This window comes from Drosophila obscura, unplaced genomic scaffold (assembly GCF_018151105.1).
Source record: "Drosophila obscura isolate BZ-5 IFL unplaced genomic scaffold, ASM1815110v1 contig_181, whole genome shotgun sequence".
Classification (NCBI taxonomy): Eukaryota; Metazoa; Arthropoda; class Insecta; order Diptera; family Drosophilidae; genus Drosophila; species Drosophila obscura.
Window position 1 is genome coordinate 1329773 of NW_024542769.1, and position 23955 is coordinate 1353727.

General features: G+C 42.1%; 6 protein-coding genes across 7 annotated transcripts; 3 read left to right on the forward strand and 3 right to left on the reverse strand.

Moving 5' to 3' along the window:
• The first annotated feature begins 4640 nt into the window (after positions 1-4640).
• Positions 4641-16510, forward strand: LOC111067788 (spore coat protein SP96). The gene is made up of 2 exons (XM_022357094.2): positions 4641-4746; positions 14234-16510. Exons 1-2 carry the CDS (start codon positions 4683-4685, stop codon positions 15640-15642), a joined length of 1473 nt encoding a protein of 490 aa, XP_022212786.2. The 5' UTR covers positions 4641-4682; the 3' UTR covers positions 15643-16510.
• Positions 7919-9813, reverse strand: LOC111067791. Its single transcript, XM_022357097.2, has 3 exons — positions 9728-9813; positions 8645-8989; positions 7919-8126 (listed from the first exon to the last, which is right to left on the reverse strand). Exons 2-3 carry the CDS (start codon positions 8912-8914, stop codon positions 7968-7970), a joined length of 429 nt encoding a protein of 142 aa, XP_022212789.1. The 5' UTR covers positions 8915-8989; positions 9728-9813; the 3' UTR covers positions 7919-7967.
• Positions 16089-17587, reverse strand: LOC111067790 (cytosolic Fe-S cluster assembly factor NUBP2 homolog). Its single transcript, XM_022357096.2, has 4 exons — positions 17382-17587; positions 16865-17307; positions 16529-16786; positions 16089-16239 (listed from the first exon to the last, which is right to left on the reverse strand). Exons 1-3 carry the CDS (start codon positions 17490-17492, stop codon positions 16552-16554), a joined length of 789 nt encoding a protein of 262 aa, XP_022212788.1. The 5' UTR covers positions 17493-17587; the 3' UTR covers positions 16089-16239; positions 16529-16551.
• A 397-nt stretch (positions 17588-17984) lies between these two features.
• On the forward strand, positions 17985-21085 carry LOC111067777 (phosphatidylserine synthase). Of its 2 annotated transcripts, none has more exons than XM_022357082.2 (6): positions 17985-18673; positions 19080-19338; positions 19405-19970; positions 20035-20245; positions 20313-20394; positions 20787-20881. In XM_022357082.2, exons 1-6 carry the CDS (start codon positions 18378-18380, stop codon positions 20858-20860), a joined length of 1488 nt encoding a protein of 495 aa, XP_022212774.1. In that variant the 5' UTR covers positions 17985-18377; the 3' UTR covers positions 20861-20881. The 2 variants fall into 2 exon arrangements, with proteins under 2 accessions (XP_022212774.1, XP_022212775.1); XM_022357083.2 differs by lacking the exon at positions 20787-20881 and adding an exon at positions 20921-21085 and having other exon boundaries at positions 17986-18673.
• On the reverse strand, positions 21084-22308 carry LOC111067779 (vesicle transport protein SFT2A). Its single transcript, XM_022357085.2, has 4 exons — positions 22069-22308; positions 21719-21888; positions 21532-21649; positions 21084-21438 (listed from the first exon to the last, which is right to left on the reverse strand). Exons 1-4 carry the CDS (start codon positions 22138-22140, stop codon positions 21307-21309), a joined length of 492 nt encoding a protein of 163 aa, XP_022212777.1. The 5' UTR covers positions 22141-22308; the 3' UTR covers positions 21084-21306.
• LOC111067778 (transcription termination factor 3, mitochondrial) lies at positions 22300-23521 on the forward strand. Its single transcript, XM_022357084.2, has 2 exons — positions 22300-23179; positions 23244-23521. The coding sequence occupies exons 1-2, from the start codon at positions 22393-22395 to the stop codon at positions 23519-23521; spliced, it is 1065 nt and encodes a 354-aa protein (XP_022212776.2). The 5' UTR covers positions 22300-22392.
• The last annotated feature ends 434 nt before the right edge of the window (positions 23522-23955 follow it).

Below are 23955 nucleotides of genomic sequence, written 5' to 3' on the forward strand. Positions count from 1 at the left end.
GTCGTCGTTTTGTTTGCTTTACGCAAAGGAGAAGAAATGTTGATGGAGCAGCAGGAGAGGAGCGGAGCGGAGCAGAGCAGCAGAAGATACGACCTGGTCTGTGCCTTGGCTTTATGCGAAAATTCCATGAATTTGATCATTTTGGTGGAAGCGTATTAGATATTTGGCATTTTCTGGCTGCTTTTCACTGCCGCTGCCACTGCCGCTGCCTGGGCCTGACTGACGTACAATGCAAAAAGGAAAACTCTCTGAGCAAGGGGTCAGCGCACACACGTGACCCCATTGCTGGCAACGCTACAACGCGCTGCCAAATGATCGATGGAATTGCCATGGCAAGAGTCTGCAGAAATTAAATGGATTATAATTATTATGCATGAGCCAAAGGGAGGAGGGAATGCAGACAGCATTCGGACAGCAGCAGACACTTGGCTCACTTTTATTGTCAACCAATAAAATGGCAGACAAGGCTTACATGTTGGGCCTGGAATTGATTTGGCCCGCAGCAACCATTAACAGCAACAAAGCAGCCACAGACACAGAGCCACTGAGCCAACAGACGGTGCAAAGAAATAACCCTAAAGCTGCTTTGATGATCATCTTCTGCTGCTGCTGCTGCTGCTGGCTGGCTGGCAGGTTCCATAGATGACATCAGGTGCAGATACTGCAACTCGTAAGGGAAATCTTCTGCCAGAGGAGTAGCGGGGCAGATCATACGAGCATAATAGAGAAGCTCAACAGTTGTGGCACCAAATTCCATCGGACATTTTTGTCCGATCCAAAACGACACACAGCAACAGCACACAGCAGCAGCAGCAGCGGCAGCAGCAACAACGAGGCATGTAACAACATAAACTACAGAATACTATTTGGCCTTTTGCACCTTTTTGGCATGAACAACTTTTGGGGGCAGCGACAGCACCATCAAGGCAGCGGCAGGGAGCAGCAGGGAGACCTGCCTGTGGATGAGCTGTGTGCACCGCCACAGAGATCTTTATTTCGGGTCGAGGCAGACCAGGCCAACGATCGACCAGCAACGACAACGCCCCGAAAGGCACAATTAAAATTTCACGCTTTGTAGCGCAGGAGCTGCAGCAGGAGCAGCAGCAGCAGTCGGAGCAGCGGGCGGAGGAGTTGCGGTGCAGTACCACCAGGACACCAAAATCGGACAACTAGGCAGCAGCCGAAAAAAAAAAAAGCACAACTTGACCATTTTTGGGTTTACATTTGCGGCGGCATTTTCGCTTTGAGGCGCACAAAAACCCAGAAGCAATGCCGCGCAGCGGTCCAGCGGTGGTGCCACGCGTGCAATTTGCAGCCATCGGGGAATTGCCAGGGGCACAACCACACCACAACACACACACACACACACACACACACACGGAGAGGCCTCTCCAGAAAGTGTTAATTAGCAGCGCGCGTGCTAATTACCAATGCCGGTTGGCGGTTGGAGGGAAGATTACTCCACTCGTACAACCAGTGACAGTAGAAGCCCCAGTATCCACTGCCACCGTAGTCCCACAACCAGCAGAGAAACCCCCAAGCGACGCAGGCAGGCCAGGAAAATGTCAACATGTCAGCGTCTGCGAGATGTTGGATGAAATATCAATTAGATTCAATGAGCATTAAATGCAAGATATTTTACGGAAGATATCTTCCATTGAATTCAATTTTCTTTCCCGTATTATATTTTTCTTTCAAAAAATCCATTTTTCACATATTGCTCAAATTCATAAACCATAGAAAATTTAAACGATCGATTAAATGGGGGATCCAATATAATAAAAGAAATAGATTGAAAAATTCCATATCACTGTATTCCATGAATTTTAAAATAAAATATATTTGTATACGATAAACTAATCAATTTTTTATAAGTTTTCGTAATTTTTTAAACAATTAGTTTCAATAAACAATTTTTTTAAATTGTTTACAAAAAAAAAAATATCAAAATCTAAAATTAATATTTGGCTGAATGGCAGTGCCATCTGTACGTATTTACATGAACTATGCAGAACTACAGGATTTTTACATGAATTTTTGGATTAAGTGTTGCCAGTCTGCTGAAAAACATTAGAGATGACACACATATTCGAAAACACATTCTGACAAAAGCTCGCTGTTATTAAATACTGACTCTCACAAAAAGGTGCTGCCACATCGGTAGAAAAAGATGAACTTCAGCTGTCTGGCAGCGCCCATCAGCTGTTTAACGTCTGATTTTAAAGTTTTGTTTTATTTTATTAAGTATACGTAAAACCAGAAACGAAGAGAAAAAAGGACTACACGAAGCAAACATTGCAGTTGCAGATAATGCTGCTAAATGGTAAGCGAAAATACAAACCCAGCAGGAAATTACGCACTTGCCAACATTTGTTTATCAAAACAAAAACAAGATCACATGCGAGATCTGCTTAGAGAGAGAGCTTTGCGATCGAGATGGGTGAGAGAGAGCCAAGCGCTGCATAAAAACGTGATGTGCGCTCTTTTTGTTTGCAAAAAGCTTTTCGTTGCGCATACCGTTTTGAAAATTCATTGAAGCCGGTTGTGTATCTGTGCGTGCTTCCACAAAAACAAAAACGAAATATTATCATTAGACGGCAAGACGAAACAAAACAAAATACAGAGCAGAGCAGGCCAAAGCCATAAAAAAAAGCACATTAAAAAAAACGCCAAGAAAACAAACACCACACAAAAAAACATGGACAAACAAAAAAAAGGCAATTGAAGAAAAAGTACATTAATACAATGACGTTTTATTTTTGGATCAGTTGGACTCTTGGCAAATAATAAATAAAGGTACGGTACGGTACGGCACGTTACGGGTATATAAAACCGAGAAAATCTGTACATTGACTGTCTGTCTCTGTCTATATGTTGTGCTCTCGTATTGTATGCGTATGTAGGTATATAATCTGTGTAGGCCAAGCGCCCTAATTTCGCGATTCTATGCGAATTTGTCTTGTTTTTTAACCAATCTGCGCAATTTCTTTTTTACAATGGTGCGGGCGAAAAAAAAAAAAGTGAATGACTATGACTAATGGTGCGAATACTCCACATTCGTCAGAGCTATTTCCTTATATGTGTGTGTGTGGTGACCGATCATAGACTTGCCTGATGGACCGGCAGCACATGCGCCTACACTGCAACAGGAGCAAAAAGCCCAGGCGCATGGCAACCGAATGGTGTGATGTAACCATCGAGGAGCACTACTTATGAACAACATACACATAACTGCAAAATGCATACCTGCCACTGCCGCCTCTCTGAGTCGGAGTGTGTGTGTGTCGCGTCGCTGTTTGTCTGTCTGTCTGTCTGTGTATCTGTAGTGCACTCTTTTCTGCCAAATAAGGGAAAAAATTGTGTATATTGGCCTTGGTATTTGCCTCGGACCACACATTTTTCGGAAAAGTTTCAATTTGCTTGTGCTTGAGCCCGCTCGCCCACAAAATGTAGAAAATGAAAAAGAGAAAAAGGCAATACTCGAACATGTATGGTTTACTTTACTTAGCCCGCGTGTTGGGGCTCGGTATCAAACGTAAAGAGTTATCAGCAATCAGTTTTGGCATATGTTATGGCACTTATCGGTCGCCAAATCGAAAAGAGGGGTGTATTACGACTATTTTGATACCCCGCACGACACTTTGCTTAAATCCAAATAAGTAAGAGGAAAGTGAACAACAGCCGGTTGATTGACTGGGAAATAGATGGAAAATAGCTGCAAAAATGTACAGCTAAAATGCAGTTTAAGAATCAGATATTTCCTACTTGATTGCTGATTCTTATCGGGAATATTTATATATCAATTCACCCTGTCATATCCATTCAACATACCCTCTTAATCTACATGGGCTATAGGGTATAAAGAAACCACACAACAATAAGAAAGGTGGGAAAGGCGTGTGTACATTTTAATCAGAATGTACTCGGGGCACTTAACATGAAACATCCGAATATTATTGGCAAGGGAAAAGAGTGAGCAGTGAAACAGATACCAGACATGACTAGCTGGGGACTTTGTTTCCCATTGTCTGCCTCAAATGTCCAAAGTGCAATAGATGAGATCCGAATATTATTGGCAAGGGAAAAGCGAAGCTGTGCTGCCACTCTCTGCAAGTGGCAGTGAAATAAAACAGATTCCAGACATGCTGGCCGACTAGCTGGCGACTTTATTTCTCTTCTTCTCATTTTCTGCCTCAAATGTCCAAAGTGCAATATGTACCTGCACGTGTATATGATGAGACAAGAGACATGAGATAAGAGAACGGAGAACGGATCTCGAAAAGTATAAATACCAAAGCGCATTGCAAATATCCGTGCAGTTGCTGTCGCGCAGTTGCCACTGCTGGTTGCGCCTTTTTGCGGTGTGCGGAAATTCTACACCTAAATATACAAATATTTCACCATATCTGCCAATTGTTGGCAACAGTTAACGTTGACTTCTAATAAAAGTAAATGTATAAGCTAATTACATTATAAAAAGCAAGCAACAGCAAGCACACAGCAACTTTTTCAATAATAAACTAATTTTTTTAATATTTCTTTTAATGTAATTTCAGAGTTTTAGTGTTTTTAAGCGAAAGCAACTAAAGAAAAACAAACAATCGAAAAGATAGTGCAAACATATCTCATATAAATATATATATATATACATCCGATATATATAAAAACGTATCACGTGTGAAATGGCCAATTTAAACATTATTATTTGCTGCTTCCTTATGTGCTGGATGGCTGGTGGATTATTAGGTGAGTGAATAATACTGAAAATAGTTCCATAAAAAAGCGCGTAATTCAGGGCATTAATGAAGCTGATTCATACGTTCGGTTCAAGTGGCTTTTCAATACATTTCATTTTGTTTACTCATCGAGATTTGGTTTGGTCTTTGGGAAAGATATTTCTTAAAAAGCAACAAAAATATTTATGGGCCCGAACTACGTCACAGCAGCAGCATCATGTGGCTATATATAGACCCCCACGGTGGGGATCTTATGACGTGTCTAAAACTATTTCCATTTGGCTTTTCGCCATTTCTTCTGGCTCTGGCTCTGGCTCTCTTCCTCTCTTCTCAGCATACCCGATTTTTGTTTTTGGTTTTCTCTCGCAAACACATGTTGCGTCGTAATACCCCCGTTTCTGTTAGGGTATGCGCGAGGCAGACCCACGCCATTGCACCATTGAATATCATTTGTGGCATCCAAAATATCGCATAAATTAATCTTTTCTTTAGAAGAATAGAATATGTAGGTTATTATCTATGGTTATATGTATAGAAATCTACTTATTCCTGATCGTTACTTATTCTTTTTTTGTGCTGATTGTGGGCAGAGGAACTCCATTCTATTCGGATCTTCTTGTGTCTTTTGCAATCGCTGAATCATAAATTAATCTGAATAGCAGGGGTATCTGATAGTCGGAATATCGTTTATAGAGAGCTCTTTATTTCTTTGCTTTACTGTTTTGGTTCTGTTTTGGTTGTGTTTTTGTTTTGTTGTGTTTTCGAATTTCATTGATAATTCAAAAAGGCGGCGCAACCGTTTGTAGTATGTGTGTTGTATTTTTAGTTGTATTTTTGATTGTATTATTTATATTTATATTTTCGTTTTCTTCTTTCTTTTTGTTCATTTCTTTTTTGTTTATTTTTTATTTGATTCGTTTTTGTTTGGTTTTTCGTTTGGCATGTTGGGTTTGTTTTTCTATGAACCGGAATGCCCTTGATCGTCACAGAGAATGGGCAAAGGGGGAAGGCTGTGCGTGGGAGGGGGCAAAAGATTAAATGGGTCAGGAAAGGGAAAGTTTATAAAACTTATATATATAGAACTACCGAGTATCCAGTCAATAAATTCGAAAATTTAACTAAAATATATTAAGCCATAAAATATATGCTCTAAAAAGTGTTATAAAATAGTTTTAGAAAGTTTAAAGAGAGTAGAGAAGGAATAAACTACACAATTAAATTTTATGAAGAATCTAATACAGGAAACGCTAAAATAAAGTCAGAGCATTCGAAAATGAAAAACTCTTAGAGAAAAACAATATCCATTCCCAAGCAGTTTCTCTCCTCCCAGATCACTCCGAAACCCTGCACACATTTCCCCCCACCCGCCTGACTCCATCAATGATTTGTATCTGAAGGAACATGTGTTTTAATCAACCACAAGAATCGAATGAACTTAACCTTGGAGTGTTGGAGGGCTGGAGTGGAGTCTTGATTTCTTTATAGAAGAAGAAGGCGGAGGAACAGAAGTGCAAACACAAAAAGAAACACACACGCACCCACTTTTATTTCGGAATTCCATCTTAATCTTGTGGAATTCTTATCAAAAGTGGTGCGAACGAGTGACACAACGACAGATACAGATACAGGCTACAGATACAGATACAGCCACAGGCTACAGCTACAGCTACAGATAGTTTGCCGAGCATGCTACACAAACATTTCTGTTACGTATAAACCTTCTCGTACACCCATTTGATTGTTGTTATTGTTCTGGTGGCCTGGCAGTGCCAGTGTTTGCCAAATAAATTCCATCCAGATGAATACGATAAAGTGAACTTCGGAATAGCGAAGGCATAAGTAGCGGTACGAGTAGTATACCACATTCTATACCTATACCTATTGCATCCACTCTCTGTGAGCGCTCTCTTCAAGCGGTAATAGAGGAGAAACTACACTCCAATAGGTCGTACCTGGGGTGTACTTCTACCCCGCTCCATTCCTGTTTTTTATGACCCCAAAAAAACAGTTTTCCATTACCGAAATGAAATCGAATCAGCCGGAATAGCGGCCTGCACTGCATTCTCGCGCCTTGACTAACCCAAACCCCCACCAGCCAAAGGCATGTGGTGGCCTCCTGTGACTAACCCACTAAGTGAGCTATTTCGAACATTTGCCCCTCCCGCCTGTTTGCTAGAGCTGCTAGGGTGGGTGTTTCTCTTTCTGACTTCCTGGTCTTCACCTGGTCTGTCACCACCCTTTCTCCCTCTCCATGGTGACCTTTGTTGTGGCTTTTATGCTAATGGCATTGACCCACAAAAACAAATAGGGATACTTCCATACAAATATAGCAAAAAATATATAGAAACCCCCTTTTGGTTTTTTTTTTTTGGCACATTTCTCAAATACTCATGACGAATTCCCCCGATAAGAAGCCTGCCGTAAATCAATGAATCAACTTTATCGCATTGAACTTCACACTACATACGTTATACGTTGCGTCGAATTTATCTGAAACAAACTCAAGAAAGAATCTCAAAATCTCCTCCTACCTCGACCAGACCATGACATTGCAAACGACGACGACGACGGTTTTGTTTTGTGATCCGAAAGAAAGCCAATGGCATGTGCTCCCGTCGTTTGTGCTCTTTTTCACCGCTAAATCTCTACTCTGGTGGGCAGCAGCAGCAGCGCAGGCTCACGTCATTTCTTAATTTGATTGCCGGTTCGGGGTCCGTCCGCCCCAGGCAGAACCCGGTGCCTTAGCGCTTAATCTATTATTTTTGTGCACTCGCATTATCAACAACAAGTCGGAGGGAGACTGGCTGCTTAGAATAAATACGAAACGGGGAAAAAGAGTTGAAAGAGCCAACACAGACAAGCAGATACGCTTACACTCCCAACGAAAATGAAGGGAAGCTGAGCAACGGCCACATACCGATGCCATGAACCACTGGATTATAGCACACACTCACACACAATGTGAAATTCAGGTGAAATTCCAGGGGCATAGCCATATCTCAAAGCCTAAAGACTGATAAAACTATATATATGTATGTATGTATATCAATAAGACATTCCTTAGATTTATTATTTATTTTAGCCTTTAGACACGCCTCTAATCAAGTGAATATGCCATGGATAATACACATACCAAAGCTATTAGTCACTCTCCAACCCCCCAAGTTAGTCATGGCTTTTGCTTTGGATTTTCTCTTTATTAAATTATTAAATCCGTGTGTCGAGGAATCTCTACGATCGCCTCACTACCTCGGCATCCACACTGGCCCTAATCAGAGTAATATTCTTGCTCTGATAGAATACCAATTTCGTGTTGAACTTCATGTCCGGCATGTAGGCTGGAAAGTGATCCGGATTGAGGGCAAAATGTGTGGACGTATAGTTGACATTCTGTTGAAAAAAACTCGTTAGCCATTGCACAACTTTGACAGACAAAATGGAAATGATAGTTAGAAATCGATTTGGTCACTTCAGTTTGCAATTGCTCTATTTTCCGGTTAATACGCATTTTTATGTGTTTCTATATACGATTATATATTCTGTTTGTATCTGTTTCATTCGCGTTTTTTAATGATTGCCGTCTGTGTGTGTGTGTATGTTTGAATTTTTAAACAATCGTACATATGTATATAGCCTTGTCTTGTTTATTTGCCAGCATATTTTTTGCCCGAATTCTTGGCCTTTTGGAGGATTTTTGTGTACATAAATTATTAGGATATTTCATTGCTGAATAGAGGTCTATGCCTAGGTCGGAAATTTTATTTTTTGGAAACTATTTTGAATGTTTTTTGCAATAGAAACAAACATTAATGCAGCTCAAGTAATCCTTGAACTTCTACAGATCAGTGTCTGCTTGTTTTAGGATTAACCCAAATTTTCAGATAGTTAGATACAAGCACAAAACTTACCCCCAACAGCGGACAGTTCTTGGGATAATTGCCCGATTGGAGTAGCTTGCCCAGAACAGCATTCAGAATGCGATTCTTGCTGCGAAATCCAGACAGCTGACAGGCATCCACGCGTACCTTGAGCAGGTTCGGAATAGGTCGATCCTTGGAGCTGCCACTGCCACTGATCTGTCCCACGCTCAGCTCCACCCACATCTTGGGCACGGGTCGATTGAACAGGAGTCGAGTGTTCAGGAAGTTTCCCTGCCGCTTGGGCAGCTCAACGATCATGCAGTGAAAGGCGGCCGTTGTGGCCAGGTCAATGGCCGTGCAGTTGATGTCGCGCCAACGTATCTCAAAGTTTCGCTATAAGTAGGCGAGAGAACACACACATGATACATGCATATATTTTATGTGTAGTATATATGCGAATCTATATAGTGGGGACATCTGTTACGAACTGTGGCCAGCAGGGGCTCCAAGAGAACGGCAACCGACGCCGAGAACACCAATAATCCCAGCAGAAAGGCGTCAGTCATGATACTGAATGCTTGTGGGGGACACATTGTGGGGCCCCAATACAGTAATTATTAAACCATAATTATTGCCATTATTATTATTATTTTGTATACAAAATATATAAATTGAATATCAGCGCGCACATCTGTTCCGCTCTTGCGAGTGGTGGAGGAGGGGGAGCAGTGGAGGAGGAGAGACCTATCCCCTCCCCCCCTACCCAGTTGTCATTAATCAGACATTTTACGCTTTGGCGTATAATTTAATTGTAATTGTGCAATTTGTAAAAAATAATACGAAATAATCATCAGTAGTCCCCCGAAGCCCACATACGCCTCCAACCCAATTAAAGTCAAGGCACGTACATATGTATATTATTTCTCACTTCTTTTGGGAATCGATTGTATTAGTTTGTTAAGTAAATACAAAGAACTTTTATAGCTTCCCTTTTTGAAATCATTTTTCCAACATACATATGTATATTCAACATATGTATATGACCCCCAGAGAGGGTAACCAAATTAAGTTGTAGCAACATATGACATACCTATATCCCCATCATTAGTTCATTTCCAAAGGCCTACCTACCTCTATTCGCACACATCTGTTAGACCGAATTTGCACTTATAATTAATGATGTTCTGTTCTATATTTTTGTCCTGAGTGTGTGACGGCTACCCACTACTATAATTGATCTATAATTAAGATAAGGTTTATTATGCCTGTCGCCGCGGGCTTAAACGGGTCCGGTACCACACCAAAAACAAAAAAAAGAAAGCTTTCCTCGGGCATACGAAAAATGTTTTTGTTTACGCAATTCCAACGAATTAGCAGAGCACTCATAAATTCTACTCTACACTTCTGTCCGTTAAGTGACAGAAGAAGCAAAGCCAGAAATACTATTAGCCAAAGGAAAGAACGTTAATGTTGCTAGCTAATGTTTAATGTTAATGCTTAGCGTGAAGAGGTGGACAATCATCATTGAATCACGGAGGAATCATAGAGGAATCATGGGGTCTATGTCTTGCCTTGCCACTTAATTGGCAGACTATGCGGAAAGAGATCGGAGCGCCTTTTGGAGTGCGAGAGAGTACATACATCATTCATACATACATATGTATGCGTGTATGCTCTAAATCGCATAAATCACGGTTACTTACGGCGACACATGAAGATTAATTGCCTTTGAGTTTAGTTCAGTTATACGATAGTATTTAGAATACATTTGTGAAAACTATAAAAACTGATTACTGCTGCTCAAGCTTTTGGGTCACATTTTTATAGGCATGTCATGGAACTTAAATCACTCTAAATCACTGTCATAGTTCATTGATCAGTGGCAGTGTCAGTGGCAGTGGCAGTGGCGTCACCTGTGACTATTTGCATGGAGAGTTAAGTCATTCGGTCTATGAAAGTAATTTGTATTTTTGAAACAAATCGTTTTGGGTCTTAAAATATTGCTAATGGGATTGAGTAAATTATTTTCTAGGAATATGGCTAAGATTTAGACACTGTTTTTTTTCTTATTTTTTCCTTAGGCGAAGAACTCATCAAATTGTATTTACTTACACCCAGACAAGAATAAAGCGATACAATTCAAATATGAAAATATATTATTTAAATATATTTCATATATAAAATTTAATATAAATATGAAATTTATTAAGCTTCAAATTAAATATATTTAAGTTATTTTAAATCTTAAAAGAAAATTCTAAATTCCCTGACATATCAAACATTAATTCTCATGCCGTCATCAGTTTACCATTCACTGATCACTAATTGCTACCACATTACTGTTGATAAATCACAGTTTAACAAGTAATTCCCTTCATGGTCACAGTTTTATGACTCCCCTAATGCCCATACCGAGTATCTGCTGTCCCCATCAAATGTGATAAAATGTACATAAATATGATAATTCGCCACAAACAAAATGCGACAATTCCACAAAGGCTTCAACGTGATTGCCAAATGGAAACACACACGAAATTTCAACAGAATCTGAACGACAACATTCGTCTCTAATTACTCCATCAACTGCAGAAAACAAAAAACAAAACAACAAAAAACCTATTTATGTGTGAGGATGTAATGGCTAGTTTCAGTCAGGTATATACACGCCTCTCTCAGACGAAAAGACTCGACCTTTAAGATATGAAATTGACATAAACGACGACCTCCTCCACTTGTTTTTGGTTTTGTTTTGTTTTGTTTTTTAGTAGTACGTATATATTGTCGTGTAATGTTTGTTTTGTGTGTGTGTTGTGTGATTTTTCCAAGCGCTGTGTTTAAGTAACTTTGCATGTCAACGAGCCGGCGCTGACAGGCAGCGTGTCAAAAAAAAATATAACCGACTGCTAATTGTACTGGAATTTATTTTTGCGTTTTTGAGATACGCCGCCGCCATAGCGCGTCAGTATAACGTCAGAGACTCGGAGCGTATCTGGTTTATGTGTGTGAGGCTTCTCCTCGCTCCCTGAATTGCATTTTTGCATGCCAACCTTCGACTGTAGATCAATCAAAAAGAAATATGGATCGCCTGAGCGCCTGTGTAGCCTCAAGATCTGTTGTATCTGCTGTATCTGCTGTATCTGTTGTATCTGTTGTATCTGTGTGCTGGCTGTGAGGTGACGTAAGTGAGTAGTCGCACTTCTGCTGGTTGCTCTGTGACTCTCTCTCTCCCTGTCTCTGTCTCTGATCCCCTATAATCATCATAATCATCTGAGATCTCACTGCTAATGAGTGCCGACCCATTTATGAGGCGGATATATGCTTAGGTAATTTGCATTCAATTTGTATCTACACTTTAGTAACCTTTGGAACCGTTGGAACCTGGAACTCTCCTCCTCTCTTCATATATATGTATATAAATATATTTTTTTGTTTCTTTACTTTCTGCTGACTGACCCAAAAGGCGATAAAAAGAATTACTATACCATACATACGGTTTGGGTCAATAAACCCCAGCCCCAAGGGGCAGTGCAAAAACGACGAAAAATATAATGAATATCTAGAGAAAAGAAAGCAATAATCATGCGCCACATAAAGTTTATTGTCTAGCTAAGCATTTAAATATAATTTGGAAAATTATTTTACACCCCAAAAGACTTAAATCAGAATGAAATTATTTACGGGTATTTTGCTTGTTTATCGCGGGTATTTTTTGCAGGTAAAAACTGAAGCAAACAGAAAGTTTTCTTTATAGATATTTCTTTACCCCCTTGGATTCCGTGCTCTCTCGATGGATAAGGAAATTTACGTGATCTTTTGGAATTTTTATTGTTAGATACCCGTCATAGAGAAATTCTTTTTTATATTTTTAGAACATGGGCATATCCGCCAAATGGCCGTACGTACTTTTCGTACGTTCGCGACTCGATGAGCCCCATCACTTTGCACTAAGCGTGGAGTTAACAAAATTATATTTATACGCAAAAAAAAGGCTGGGAAAGTTTTTGTTTTCGAATATATTTCATTTTCAGGTGTTTGCTCTAGCGTCTTATATTTTGCATTGCATTATTTTATCCTTATTATTTTTCACATGACGGTTTATGTAAATTCCAAACTAAAAATACCGCTTTGATCATCGCACGCAAGGCTCTACCCCTGATATTTGTGGTGTGTGCCCTTCTATGCGCTTCTCCATCAGAAAAAAAAAATAAACGTGTGGCACGCACACAGCGAAAATAATTGCCACCACCCCATTCCATCCCGTCGAATCGTCTGGTGGCTGTCATATAGATCGCTTCAACCTGATAGCCAAAGAATCGAAACAAAGCAGCAACCACTACAACAACTTATATCTATTTTAAATTACGTTCAATTAAATGCGCTGCGCTGCGCTTCACCTACAAAGTCTTCGACAGTGACGTCAATATCGAAAAAATACTCTCTCTACACATAACCTTCGTGATCATTGATCGTTCATCGCAGGGGACAGGGGCAAGGCAGCAAGGGAGGGAGTCTGTAGTTGTAACTCTTTGGGATGGAATTTTGTAATATTCGTATCAATAACATAAATAAATTGGAGCTATCCCGCCACCAAAACAAATTGACTCAATCGATCCAAAAAGAAATCTTTCAGTTTGGTTTTGTTTTGTTTTGCATTGCAATTGTTTTTCCGTTTCCCCCAAACAAAATTTTATCGCTCCACAGCCCCCTTCCCTGCCTTCTCGCCTCTCCCCTTACTAATTCAATGATAAAATGTCAAAAATCAATAACAATAAATAAATGATAAACGAGATTGTCACTCGCGTACTTTGGATTCCCTCAAAAATAAATTTCATTCTGTTTTCATTTTGCTTTGGCTTTCCTTTGGCGAGAGAAACTCTCCCCTAATTAAATTGCAATTTTTATAAATTTACCTCCAGATTTATTGAATTATTCAGTGACTCTATAGAATGTTAGCTGTGTGCTAGAGTCTGGAATTCAAGATCGTTCTGACGATATGCTAATACGAGCATGTATTGAACTTGAAGGGCATTCAAATCAGTTTTGGAATTTTTTTGTGGTCTTAGGAAATGTATATCCTAGCCCAAGGGTATAGTCTTGATTGCTGCTTAAATATATATTGAACAATTCATTAAATTCTGATTATAATTATGTGATCGGTGGCCATGAGAGCAATTTTATATTCTAGTTCAAGGCTTTATCGCATTTTTGTTGATATTCACGAGTACATGGACATTTACTATGCCATTTTTCTCCGAGTGTATAGTCGACGCGATCAGAAAATCAAATGGAGAGGGAGCGAGAATGGAAAAGCAGAGATGCCGATTCCAGCTGTATATCCGTATAAGCTCCCATTTTTTGTTGTATTCCTTCAGGTTTTAACAAACTTTGAACTTCCCAAACATCGAAACCCATTGAGAATCCCCTAGAATGGATAATTAATGCGGCCAAATACGTGTCGTTGCATTGATTTCCAACAAGTAAAGAATATTTACTTTGGCAGCTTTTCCACCTGCCAGCCATCGTCGTTTGTTGTTAGCAAAACATTTCAGCTTTGTCAAAATAACTATGCCCGAGTATTAATAGAATAAAACAGCAAATATGTGCACCATTTATTGACACCTTTCTCTTCCGTTGCAGCCATACCCATTCTGGACAACGACATTATACCGCACACGGGCAAGTGCCAGAGCTGTCCGGAGAAGAGGCCCGAATGTGAGCCGGATCAGGTGCTCGTTGAGGTGGTGCGTGGCACCGGGAAGCCGGGCAGCTGTTGTTCTCGCTACAAATGCGTCAGCGAAATGCCCGTCTGTGATCGGTCGATCCCTCCCATTCGATACTATCCGAATGCGTGCATTGAGTGCCATACCTGCTCCATCTGCTTGTCCATCTGCCTAATGAACGAGTCGGAGCAGTTGTTGAACTGTTTGACCTACAATGAGGAGCCCAAAATGAAGGGTGATATCTGGATGGAGAATGACGGCTGCACCACGTGCGAATGTGATCAGCAGAGTGAGCGATCCTGCAAGGCCATACAATGCCTGGAGCCGGACTGTGAGAATCCCATTAAGAGAGAGGGCGACTGCTGTCCGGTCTGTCCGTCCAAAGAGGAAGAGGAAGTGATCAGACCCTCCATGGGGGGCACCACCAGCGGTCCACTACTGTTGCTGAATGCCAGCACTACTGAGAAGATCGAAGATCACACGATGCAGATGATTGATCCCTCGACCCCAATACCAGATGAAGCAAATGATTCCAGCACCCCCACAACAACAGCTACTAGTTCAGTTTCCTCAACTGAAAACGAGCCAAGTGTTGTTCCATTGGGCTCCGGCACAACGATCTATAGCCCATCCAGCTCCACGGAAAGCGGCAGTGCCACAGCCAGCGAGGGCCCCCTAGTTCCCCTCGAGTTTGATGATTATTCAACATCGGATGCCACTTCCACAAAGCCAAGCACCGATCTCAGTGCAAGCTCTGCCCCGCTCGATGAGGACGGCCCCACAGACATCTATGAAACCTCAACGGATGCCTCCCCAATAGAGATAGATCAGATTACCCAGCGACACGAATCGGTGTCATATTCAATTGAGTTCAATGCAGAGACCACCCCCGGACAGATGCTCGCTGAGATGAGCACAGAGGAGACCTCATCCACTGAAGATGCGCTGCCAAAGGCTAGCGACTATCCCAGCACATCGGAGTCCCCACCGCCGCCACCCGTGTCGACCAGTCTGGTTTTTGATTCCAATAGCAATGACAGTAGGCCCATTCGCACAGTCTATAACGACGACGACGATAACGTTGTGTCCCTGGAGAAGGATGGTGTTGGGCGTTGGATTTGGATTATTGGATCCGCTGTCGTTGCGGGTATTTTATTGGTTTTTGCCATGCTTTACATTGTGAAGAAGCAAAGAAACAGCAAAGTGCAAAACCCGGCCTACCATGTGGTATCGCAAAGCAATCCACAACCTATCGTCAACACGGGGCTATATCCATTGCTACCGGCCATTGGCAGCGAGCCGATCAAAGAAGAATTGAAGCATTAGCTATGTGGTTCCTTTATCATCCTCCCTGCAGACTGATTTTTGATCTTACCATCTAGATGTCCATCAGTCCATCTAGAACATTTAAACCAAAACAGTGGAAAAAGTCTGCATGGCTACAAAAGTGATACTACATAGAATGAAGAGAAAGAAAAACCTTATCAGATCCATCAGAAAAATAAAACCGAAAGAAGAAAGCATTTTGCGCCAAAGGAGGCGAAAACGAACCCAGACGGACATTGAAACCGAAACGAAGCGAAGCGAAGCGATAAGGAAGGAAAGTAGAAAGTAGACCAACGGTTCCAGTATTTTTGGGAGAAAAATTCTCCGAATATCCGTCAATAGATCTTTCATTTTGTATTTCTATCAGAGAAGAGAGTTGTTGGAAAAGTCTGCAAAGGTTATTAAGTTTCATATATTTATAAACACACATACGCATATATATAGAGTATATATATATATCTATCTATATGTATATCTTGATCTTAAGGCTATGCTCAAATTCAACAATTAAGTTTAATTTAGTTAAAAGTTCCATTAAGACAGTTTACGTTATTTTTGTGATAACTCTAAATAGCGAAAAGAAAAGATAGAAGAGAGCTGCAAGAAACGGAAAGGATATTGGAGATTGGATTAAGTATTAATAAAAAATTGTACTGTTTAGATTGATTGTAAATTATACAGATACAGTTACTCTCACTCATAAATTATATATATAAAATATACATACATACATAGATACATACATATGATATACATTGTTTGTTCCCCTCAAACGCATTGACTGCATTCCCTTTTTCATTTCATTTTATTATTACACAAATTTTGTCGTAAAACGCAAAAGCAAAATAATGCAAAAAAATAAAACCAAAGTTAATGAAAAACTTACCAACAATCTAATCACTATTTAATCTATGGGCCGGCTGCTGTTAGGCCATCCAAATGCTGAACTAATCCCCTCAGCACCTGGGCCGTTGTCGAATCGGGCAGCTCGTCCAGCACAGAAGCTGTCGAGCCTGCCAGCACGCCCACGCGTGGATCTATGGGCAGAGTGCCGAGATGCGGGATCTGGGCAAGATTAGCCAGCTCAACGCCACCGTTCGAGGAGAATATATTGGTGCAGTTGGTGCAATTGGGGCACACAAAGCTGTGAAAAGCAAACGAAAGCGTCTCAGATAAGTTGATCAAACAAGAAAAGGAAGCAAGAGGAGGGCCCGTCACTCACCCACTCATATTCTCGACGATGCCCAGCAGCCGTATGCCCGTCTTCTTGCAGAATGTAATCTCCTTGCGTACATCGTCCAGGGCCACACCCTGTGGCGTCGTCACAATAATGGCACCATTGCAGGGCACTTCCCGCATGCACTCCATCACGGTTATGTGCTCGTCGGAGGTGCCGGGCGGCGTGTCAATGATCAAATAGTCCAGCTCCTCCCACTTGACATCGGTGAGGAATTGGCGTATCATCATGGTCTTCTTGGGACCGCGCCAAATCACGGGATCCGTGCGACTCTTCAACAGAAATCCAATGGACATTACGGCCAGCGTTTTGCTCGCATCCGGATAAATTGGCACCCAGCCTTCGTCACACTGATAGATGTCGCTGCCCTCGAGGCCCAGCAAGAAGGGAACACTGGGACCGCAGAGATCTATGTCCAACAGGCCCACCTATAAAGAGACTTGAACAATTACGCATCCCTCTTGCCATGGCTTGTGGTGAAATAGTTGGCCCCATCACTTGCCTTGTGTCCGGCGTGTCGCAGTGCCAGCGCCAGTTGTGTGCTCACAGTTGACTTGCCCACGCCACCCTTTCCAGAGAGCACTATAATCACGTTCTTAACTTTGTCCAACATTATCTTGCATTAATTTAAACGTTAAAATTGGAAACAAACTCCTGAAGTTGTTTTTCGTCAACAAGTGCCTGAGCTATCAGCTGTTTTCCGAATTCCGGACGTCTGGCAACGCTATCTTATCACATTACGGGTACTTCCCAGTGCTGCCAGTTTAGCCTATTTACGGCTAGATCTAGCATTGTTTTAAATGGGGGAATATAAATTCAGCTTAAAATGCGACGTGGCGCGAGTATTCAAATGAATATAGTTCAATCTAAATTGCGCAGCAGTTTGCATACAAAAACGTTAAATGCCATCTTAAACATAAGGTTTTTTTAATTAATAATTATTGAAGTTATCGCTTGTATAATAAAATCAATAAAACTATTTTCTGTTTTTGGGGTGTATTTGGTTTTAGTTAGTTTTTAGCTTATTTATTTCAGATTTGAGCTGCTTTTAGCTATTTTCGTTTGCGAAGCTTATATTGACTATGAAATTCTGGCAGCACTGGTTCGGTCACTCCACCGCCGGCAAGTGTCGATTTTCAGTCGCTGCCCGCGCCGCGCGCATGTTAATTTAACAACAAAACACATTGCTGGCAAAAGATTAAATAAAATCACTTCAATTCAACGGGAATCGGTCATCTATGCGTGAGGCATTGCTGACAGCAGACACAGGACACGGACCAGGGCGATTTTGGCAGCGGCAAAGCCGTAGAAGTCAATCCGACAAACGAATGTTGCGCAACCCGCTGCTCTCCCCGCATGTATTTGAGCCACCACCACTACTACCACCAGCAGAAATCAGACCGCCTAACAACGCCGCCAGCGCCAGTGCCACCACCTCACGCCATCCGCTTACATCTGATAATATAATCGAATTTAGAGTGACTTGTTAAAAGGCGCCATGAAGAAGCGTTCCAACTCACGTGGCGCGCCGTCGGCCGATGGCGATCATCCACCTGCGTACAAATCGGGAGCAGCCAGTGCTCCTGCCACACCAACGAAGGAGCGCAAGGGCAGCGACAATGGCAACAACAGTGCTGGCGCGCAGCGCATCCGCAAGGAGGAAATCGCCCAGACCTTTGTCATCGTCAACGAACGTCCTGTGGATGATATATCGCTGGATTTCTTCTACAAGCCACACACCATCACCCTGCTGGCCGTCTCCGTCCTGGCCGTGATGTACACCGCCTTTGTCAGGTAAGGAGCAACCACCTATTGATCTTTCGTTTCATGATTGTGTTGTGTGGTCGGACCTTGCTTGTATCGAAAGTGTGTTTTGAGGCAAACGGGTAAATGTCATGCACACGCACTGCCAAATGTGTCATTTCAGTCGGCTCAAGGTCCGAAAAACTAAAATAATATAGTCATATGTACATATGTACACATAGTACACATAGAGAGAGCCACAACAAAGCAACGACACACTACGCCTATATACAACATCCATACGAATCATTGACCCCCAACCAAAACGTGCGACGATGCTGATAAGGAATGCGAATGGTCTATCAGACCAGGCAGCAGCACCACCACTCACCAGCATTTCGAGAGAACCATTGATTTACCCTTTGGGTATGCGTATGCCCATGCTGTATCCTTTCAGAAACGAGACGAATGTGGACGACAATCTTTGGGCCGGCCTACTCTGCATTGTGTTCTTCTTTCTGATCATCTCGGTGCTGGCATTACCCAATGGACCATTTACGAGGCCGCATCCGGCCTTCTGGCGGATACTGTTCGGCTGTTCGGTGCTGTATCTGCTAACGCTGCAGTTTCTGATGTTCCAAAACTATCCAACCATACGGAGCATATTCTATTGGATCGATCCCAAACTGAAGAACTTTCACATTGACATGGAGAAGGTAATAATCCCAATGGCACTGCTATGGCTTCTAGTACTTACATATCTGTTTGTATATTTCCCTCAGGAATACGGTGTCAACTGTACGGACATCAGCTGGGACCGTGTCAAGGGACATTTGGATGTCTTCGCCTGGGGTCACTTCCTGGGCTGGGCCTTCAAGGCCATCCTCATCCGCCACATGGGCATTCTGTGGGCCATTTCGGTGATGTGGGAAATCACCGAAATCACCTTTGCCCATCTGCTGCCCAACTTTATTGAATGCTGGTGGGATGCCCTCATCCTGGATGTCATTATCTGCAATGGCTTGGGCATTTATGTGGGCCTATGGATATGCAAAATGCTCGAAATGCGCGAATACAAGTGGGCCAGCATTAAGGATATATCCACCACAACGGGCAAGATAAAGCGTGCCATGCTGCAGTTTACTCCGGAGAGCTGGACGGCCATTCGCTGGCTGGATCCAAAGTCAACAGCAATGAGATTCGCGGCCGTCATACAGCTGGTCATCTTCTGGCAGGTCACAGAATTGAATACGTTCTTCTTGAAGCATATCTTCGAAATGCCACCGGATCACTTTATTGTCATTGGACGTCTCATATTCATTGGTCTCTTTGTGGCGCCATCGGTTAGGTGAGTCTTCATCTTCTTAGTTGCCCAACCCCAAAAACCTTTCCTAAATTTGTATCTTTCACAGGCAATATTATGTATATGTCACTGATACGCGCTGCAAGAGAGTCGGCACCCAGTGTTGGGTTTACGGCGCCATCATGGTCTCTGAGGCCATTCTTTGCATAAAGAATGGCAAGGAGTTGTTTGAGCGCACGCAAGCCATCAACATTGTCCTGTGGCTGTCGATTCAAGTGATCATCTCGGTGGCATTTGTGGCAGTTGCTGTTTTATGGCAGGTTTGTGGCCTAGAAACTTTGTCTGATTGCTTCATTATGCTAAATGATTTTGGTTTATTTGTTGCAGCAACGCCAGCTGAAAAAGGAAACCCCTTCGCCCACCAAGAGAAAAGACCAAAGTCCTGCCATTCCGCTATCGCCATCGAAAGGTATGTCCCGGTTTGCGGCTAAGCCAGCAGGCAACATTGGTTAGAAACAAATGAAAATGGGGAATAAAGATAAGATTAACAATGTACGCTTAAAGTGATAATCAATTCAGTCTTTGACTGGTGGTAGAAAATCTTAAATTTATGAACCAATTTTCATTGTTCACTTTTCCAATGTTGTCACAGATTTATTACTAACAAATTATTTGCTCAGCACTTTTTGACTTTGTGTTAATTTTGGCTCTCTTTCAATTGTTTTAATCGCAAATTCGCCGTCTCTCTGAACTCATGATTCTACCTTTGAATTCTCCCTGCCATCTCTCTCTCTCTCTCTCTCTATCTATTTTGTCTCTCTATTTCTCTTTTTGGATTGCATTGCCACCATAAATAAATAGCACAAGTGTCGAGAAGTAAATCCATTGATGCCCCAAGCACTGCGCACTACGACATTAAAATTAAAATAGTTTAACTCATTTTTCACCGTCACTTTCCTAACGATCTAAAAACCGCTTCGTTTCCGCTCTTTTAGGTAACTTGACGCCGCAGAAGGAGAAGAAGGTGAAATAAATGAAAAACTAAATAAAAGAACAATGTGGAACAGACAAAAGCAAATCAAAGAACCGAAACACACGTTGTACATACACTCAATGAAAACTGTACTGATTAAATTAAATACAAAACATATGTAAATATATGTATATAATATATATATATATTTATTGAGAAAAGAAGAACCAAAGGCAATACTTGTTAATGGGCAAAAGTAAAGTAATAGTACATTTAAAATCAATATCTACGTGCTAATGCTAGATTAATACAGTTGTTTAATCGATTTCTGTTAATTAAATTAAGAGACGTATTTTGAATTTTCTCGAGTTATGTACAAATACCGAAACGCAGTGAGAACGTTTCTTTCTAAACCTCGAAACATGCCGAGACGGTCTTCTTGACCGCATCCCGAGCATAGGGTATGTAAGAGAGGGAATACCAGGTCATGGCCAACGATTGTATGATTATGAATATAAGCGTGAGTCCAGCCTTTTTCAACTAAAAATGGATAAACGAAACAAAAACAAAAAACAATACAAATCAAAACTGAAATTATAATTTTAAATGGGATAAAATGGGATCATGCTGTACCACTATGGCGGAAATGAATGTCATAACAATGGCCACGATCACAATGCTGGTGGCTATCAGGCGCGTGTCGGCGAACATTTTCTTGATCTGCTTCAAGGGGCCCATCAGGAAACATGTACTAGAAGGAGAAGATAAACTCATTAGCTGGTTCATGTGAAACAGCCAGATGTCAAACAGAACGCCTCACCTGGCCATTGAGATGATGTTTCCCAATGTGTAGAAGACCGCAAAGACCACAATGCCGCGGTGCAGAAAGAGAGCAATAGAGCCCAACAGCGATAGGAAGATGCCCAAGACAAAGCATATGCAAAATGCCTTGATACGTGTGGACCAGCTCAGCGTGGACATGTCGTTAATCTGAATTTTGTAAATAATGGGGGGAGGGTCAATAATTAATACGGCTGATAAGCGTTGAGTCACAGCTGCTCGGTCTTCATGTGATCGTGGGGGTGTATGGCAGAAAGCGTGACCCCCTCCATCTTCAGCTGCAAATGGGATCAGTGGTTAATGGAGGCTGCCATAAACAATGGGTTTCACCTGTGTTATTATGCTGCTCTCCTCTTCAGGTGTGGGCTCATCGCCACTCAAAACGCGGCGTAACTTGTCCATGGTGTCCAGTTTGTCCAACAAACCCAAACGTCTTTCAAATGTCAAATGTCTTCGCGAGTGATACCACACAAAAATTTCACAAATATGTCACCGTCTTTCGGCGTAAAAATAATAAAGAAAAATCAAGATCGGGAATGTGACAAACAGCCTCCGATGTATATCAATATATATCGAATAGCTGCAGTTATTTTTAATCATTTTCCAGCACTGAGAACATATGGCTCAGATTCGGCGATACATCGATATGTTAACATGTTTGGCTCGACAATACGTAACTTTATTATAAAAAGTTCTCAGAATGCAGCGCAATTCAAAGCAATTGGCGCACAATGCCGACATATACGCGCCAACCGAAGCATACAAAGTGAGCCGGATACACTCATATCCATAGACGTGCCCACAAAACCCAATGTCCAGGAACTGGAGCCGACGCCTCAAAATGCCAGTGAAGTTGCCTTGGACTTTGGGAGCCGGGAAGCGCACGTGCCGTCCTTTAATCTGGCAGCCTATGTCAACAACTCGAGCACACTGCAGCAACTTGTTAGCCTGGGCGTGGATCTGCACAGCATAGAGAGGCGCAAGGGGTTGGGCGAGTTCGTGCTGCGCTTGGACTTTGAGAAGAACATCAAGCCGTGTCTGTCATTTCTCGCAGACCAAGGCATTGCTCCCGATGACTTTGGCAAGATGATCACAAAGAATCCGCTGCTCTTCAAAGAAGATCTGGATGATTTGCAGACGCGCGTGGAGTATCTGAAGAGCAAAAGGTTCTCGGACGAGGCCAGACAGCGCATCTTCACACAGAATCCGTTTTGGCTGATGTTCTCCACGAAGCGCGTGGATCGCCGCCTGGGCTACTTCCAAAAGGAGTTTCGCTTGAGTGGGCACGACCTGCGTCTGATGGCCACCAAGGAGCCAAATTTGATCACCTATAATATGGAACACCTGCGTAAATCTGTGTTTACCCTCCGGGAAGAAATGGGTTTCACTGCCAAGGAGCTGCAATCTCTGATCGTGCGCAAGCCCCGTCTGATGATGACACGTAAGTGGACTTGGCCAATCCTCTCCGCACGCACTTATGAGCTAACAAATGTGTATCCTTGCAGCTCCCGATGATCTGGTCGAGAGATTCAGCTATATTCACAAGGATATGGGCCTGCCGCATTCCCAGATAGTGCAGTGCGCCGAGCTACTGGCCTCACGCGAATTTCGGCTGCGCGAACGTCACGAGTTTCTCAAACTACTGGGCCGTGCACAGTACGATCCGCAGAAGGACTTGTACATCTCGCCCAGGACAATAGTGCAGGGAAATAACTTTTATTTTGTGCGAAATGTGGCAAAAAGTGATTTGGAGACGTTCGATTTGTTTTTAAAAACACGATAGCAATAAACGTCGAGTGCATTGCAATATATTTGGTGGTCCTATCGATACATCGGTTCCGTTCGCCCTGGCATGGTCACACCATTCGCTCTCAAATCGTGGTGGTTTTTTAAAATTTTGTTTGCTCTCTTTGTCGAGGTGAAGAGACTTGGTGACTTTTCCCTCTTTTTCGTGGTGTGAGGCCGCATTTTCCTAACGGGAACGCGTATTGAATGTAAATTCATTGTTGCAACGTTCCGTACGTTTCCCGTAAGATACATTTGATTTGTATGGGATAACTTTCAGCAAAATGGGGAAATGAATTGGCAGCACTGTTCTGCAACTTTGGCACGGAATGGGCAACAATCTGCATACCTTGGGAAAATTGATTTAATCGAATATAGGTAATGTTTGTAATCTTAGGCTCCAATTATTGTTTTAAAGATATTAACGAAATT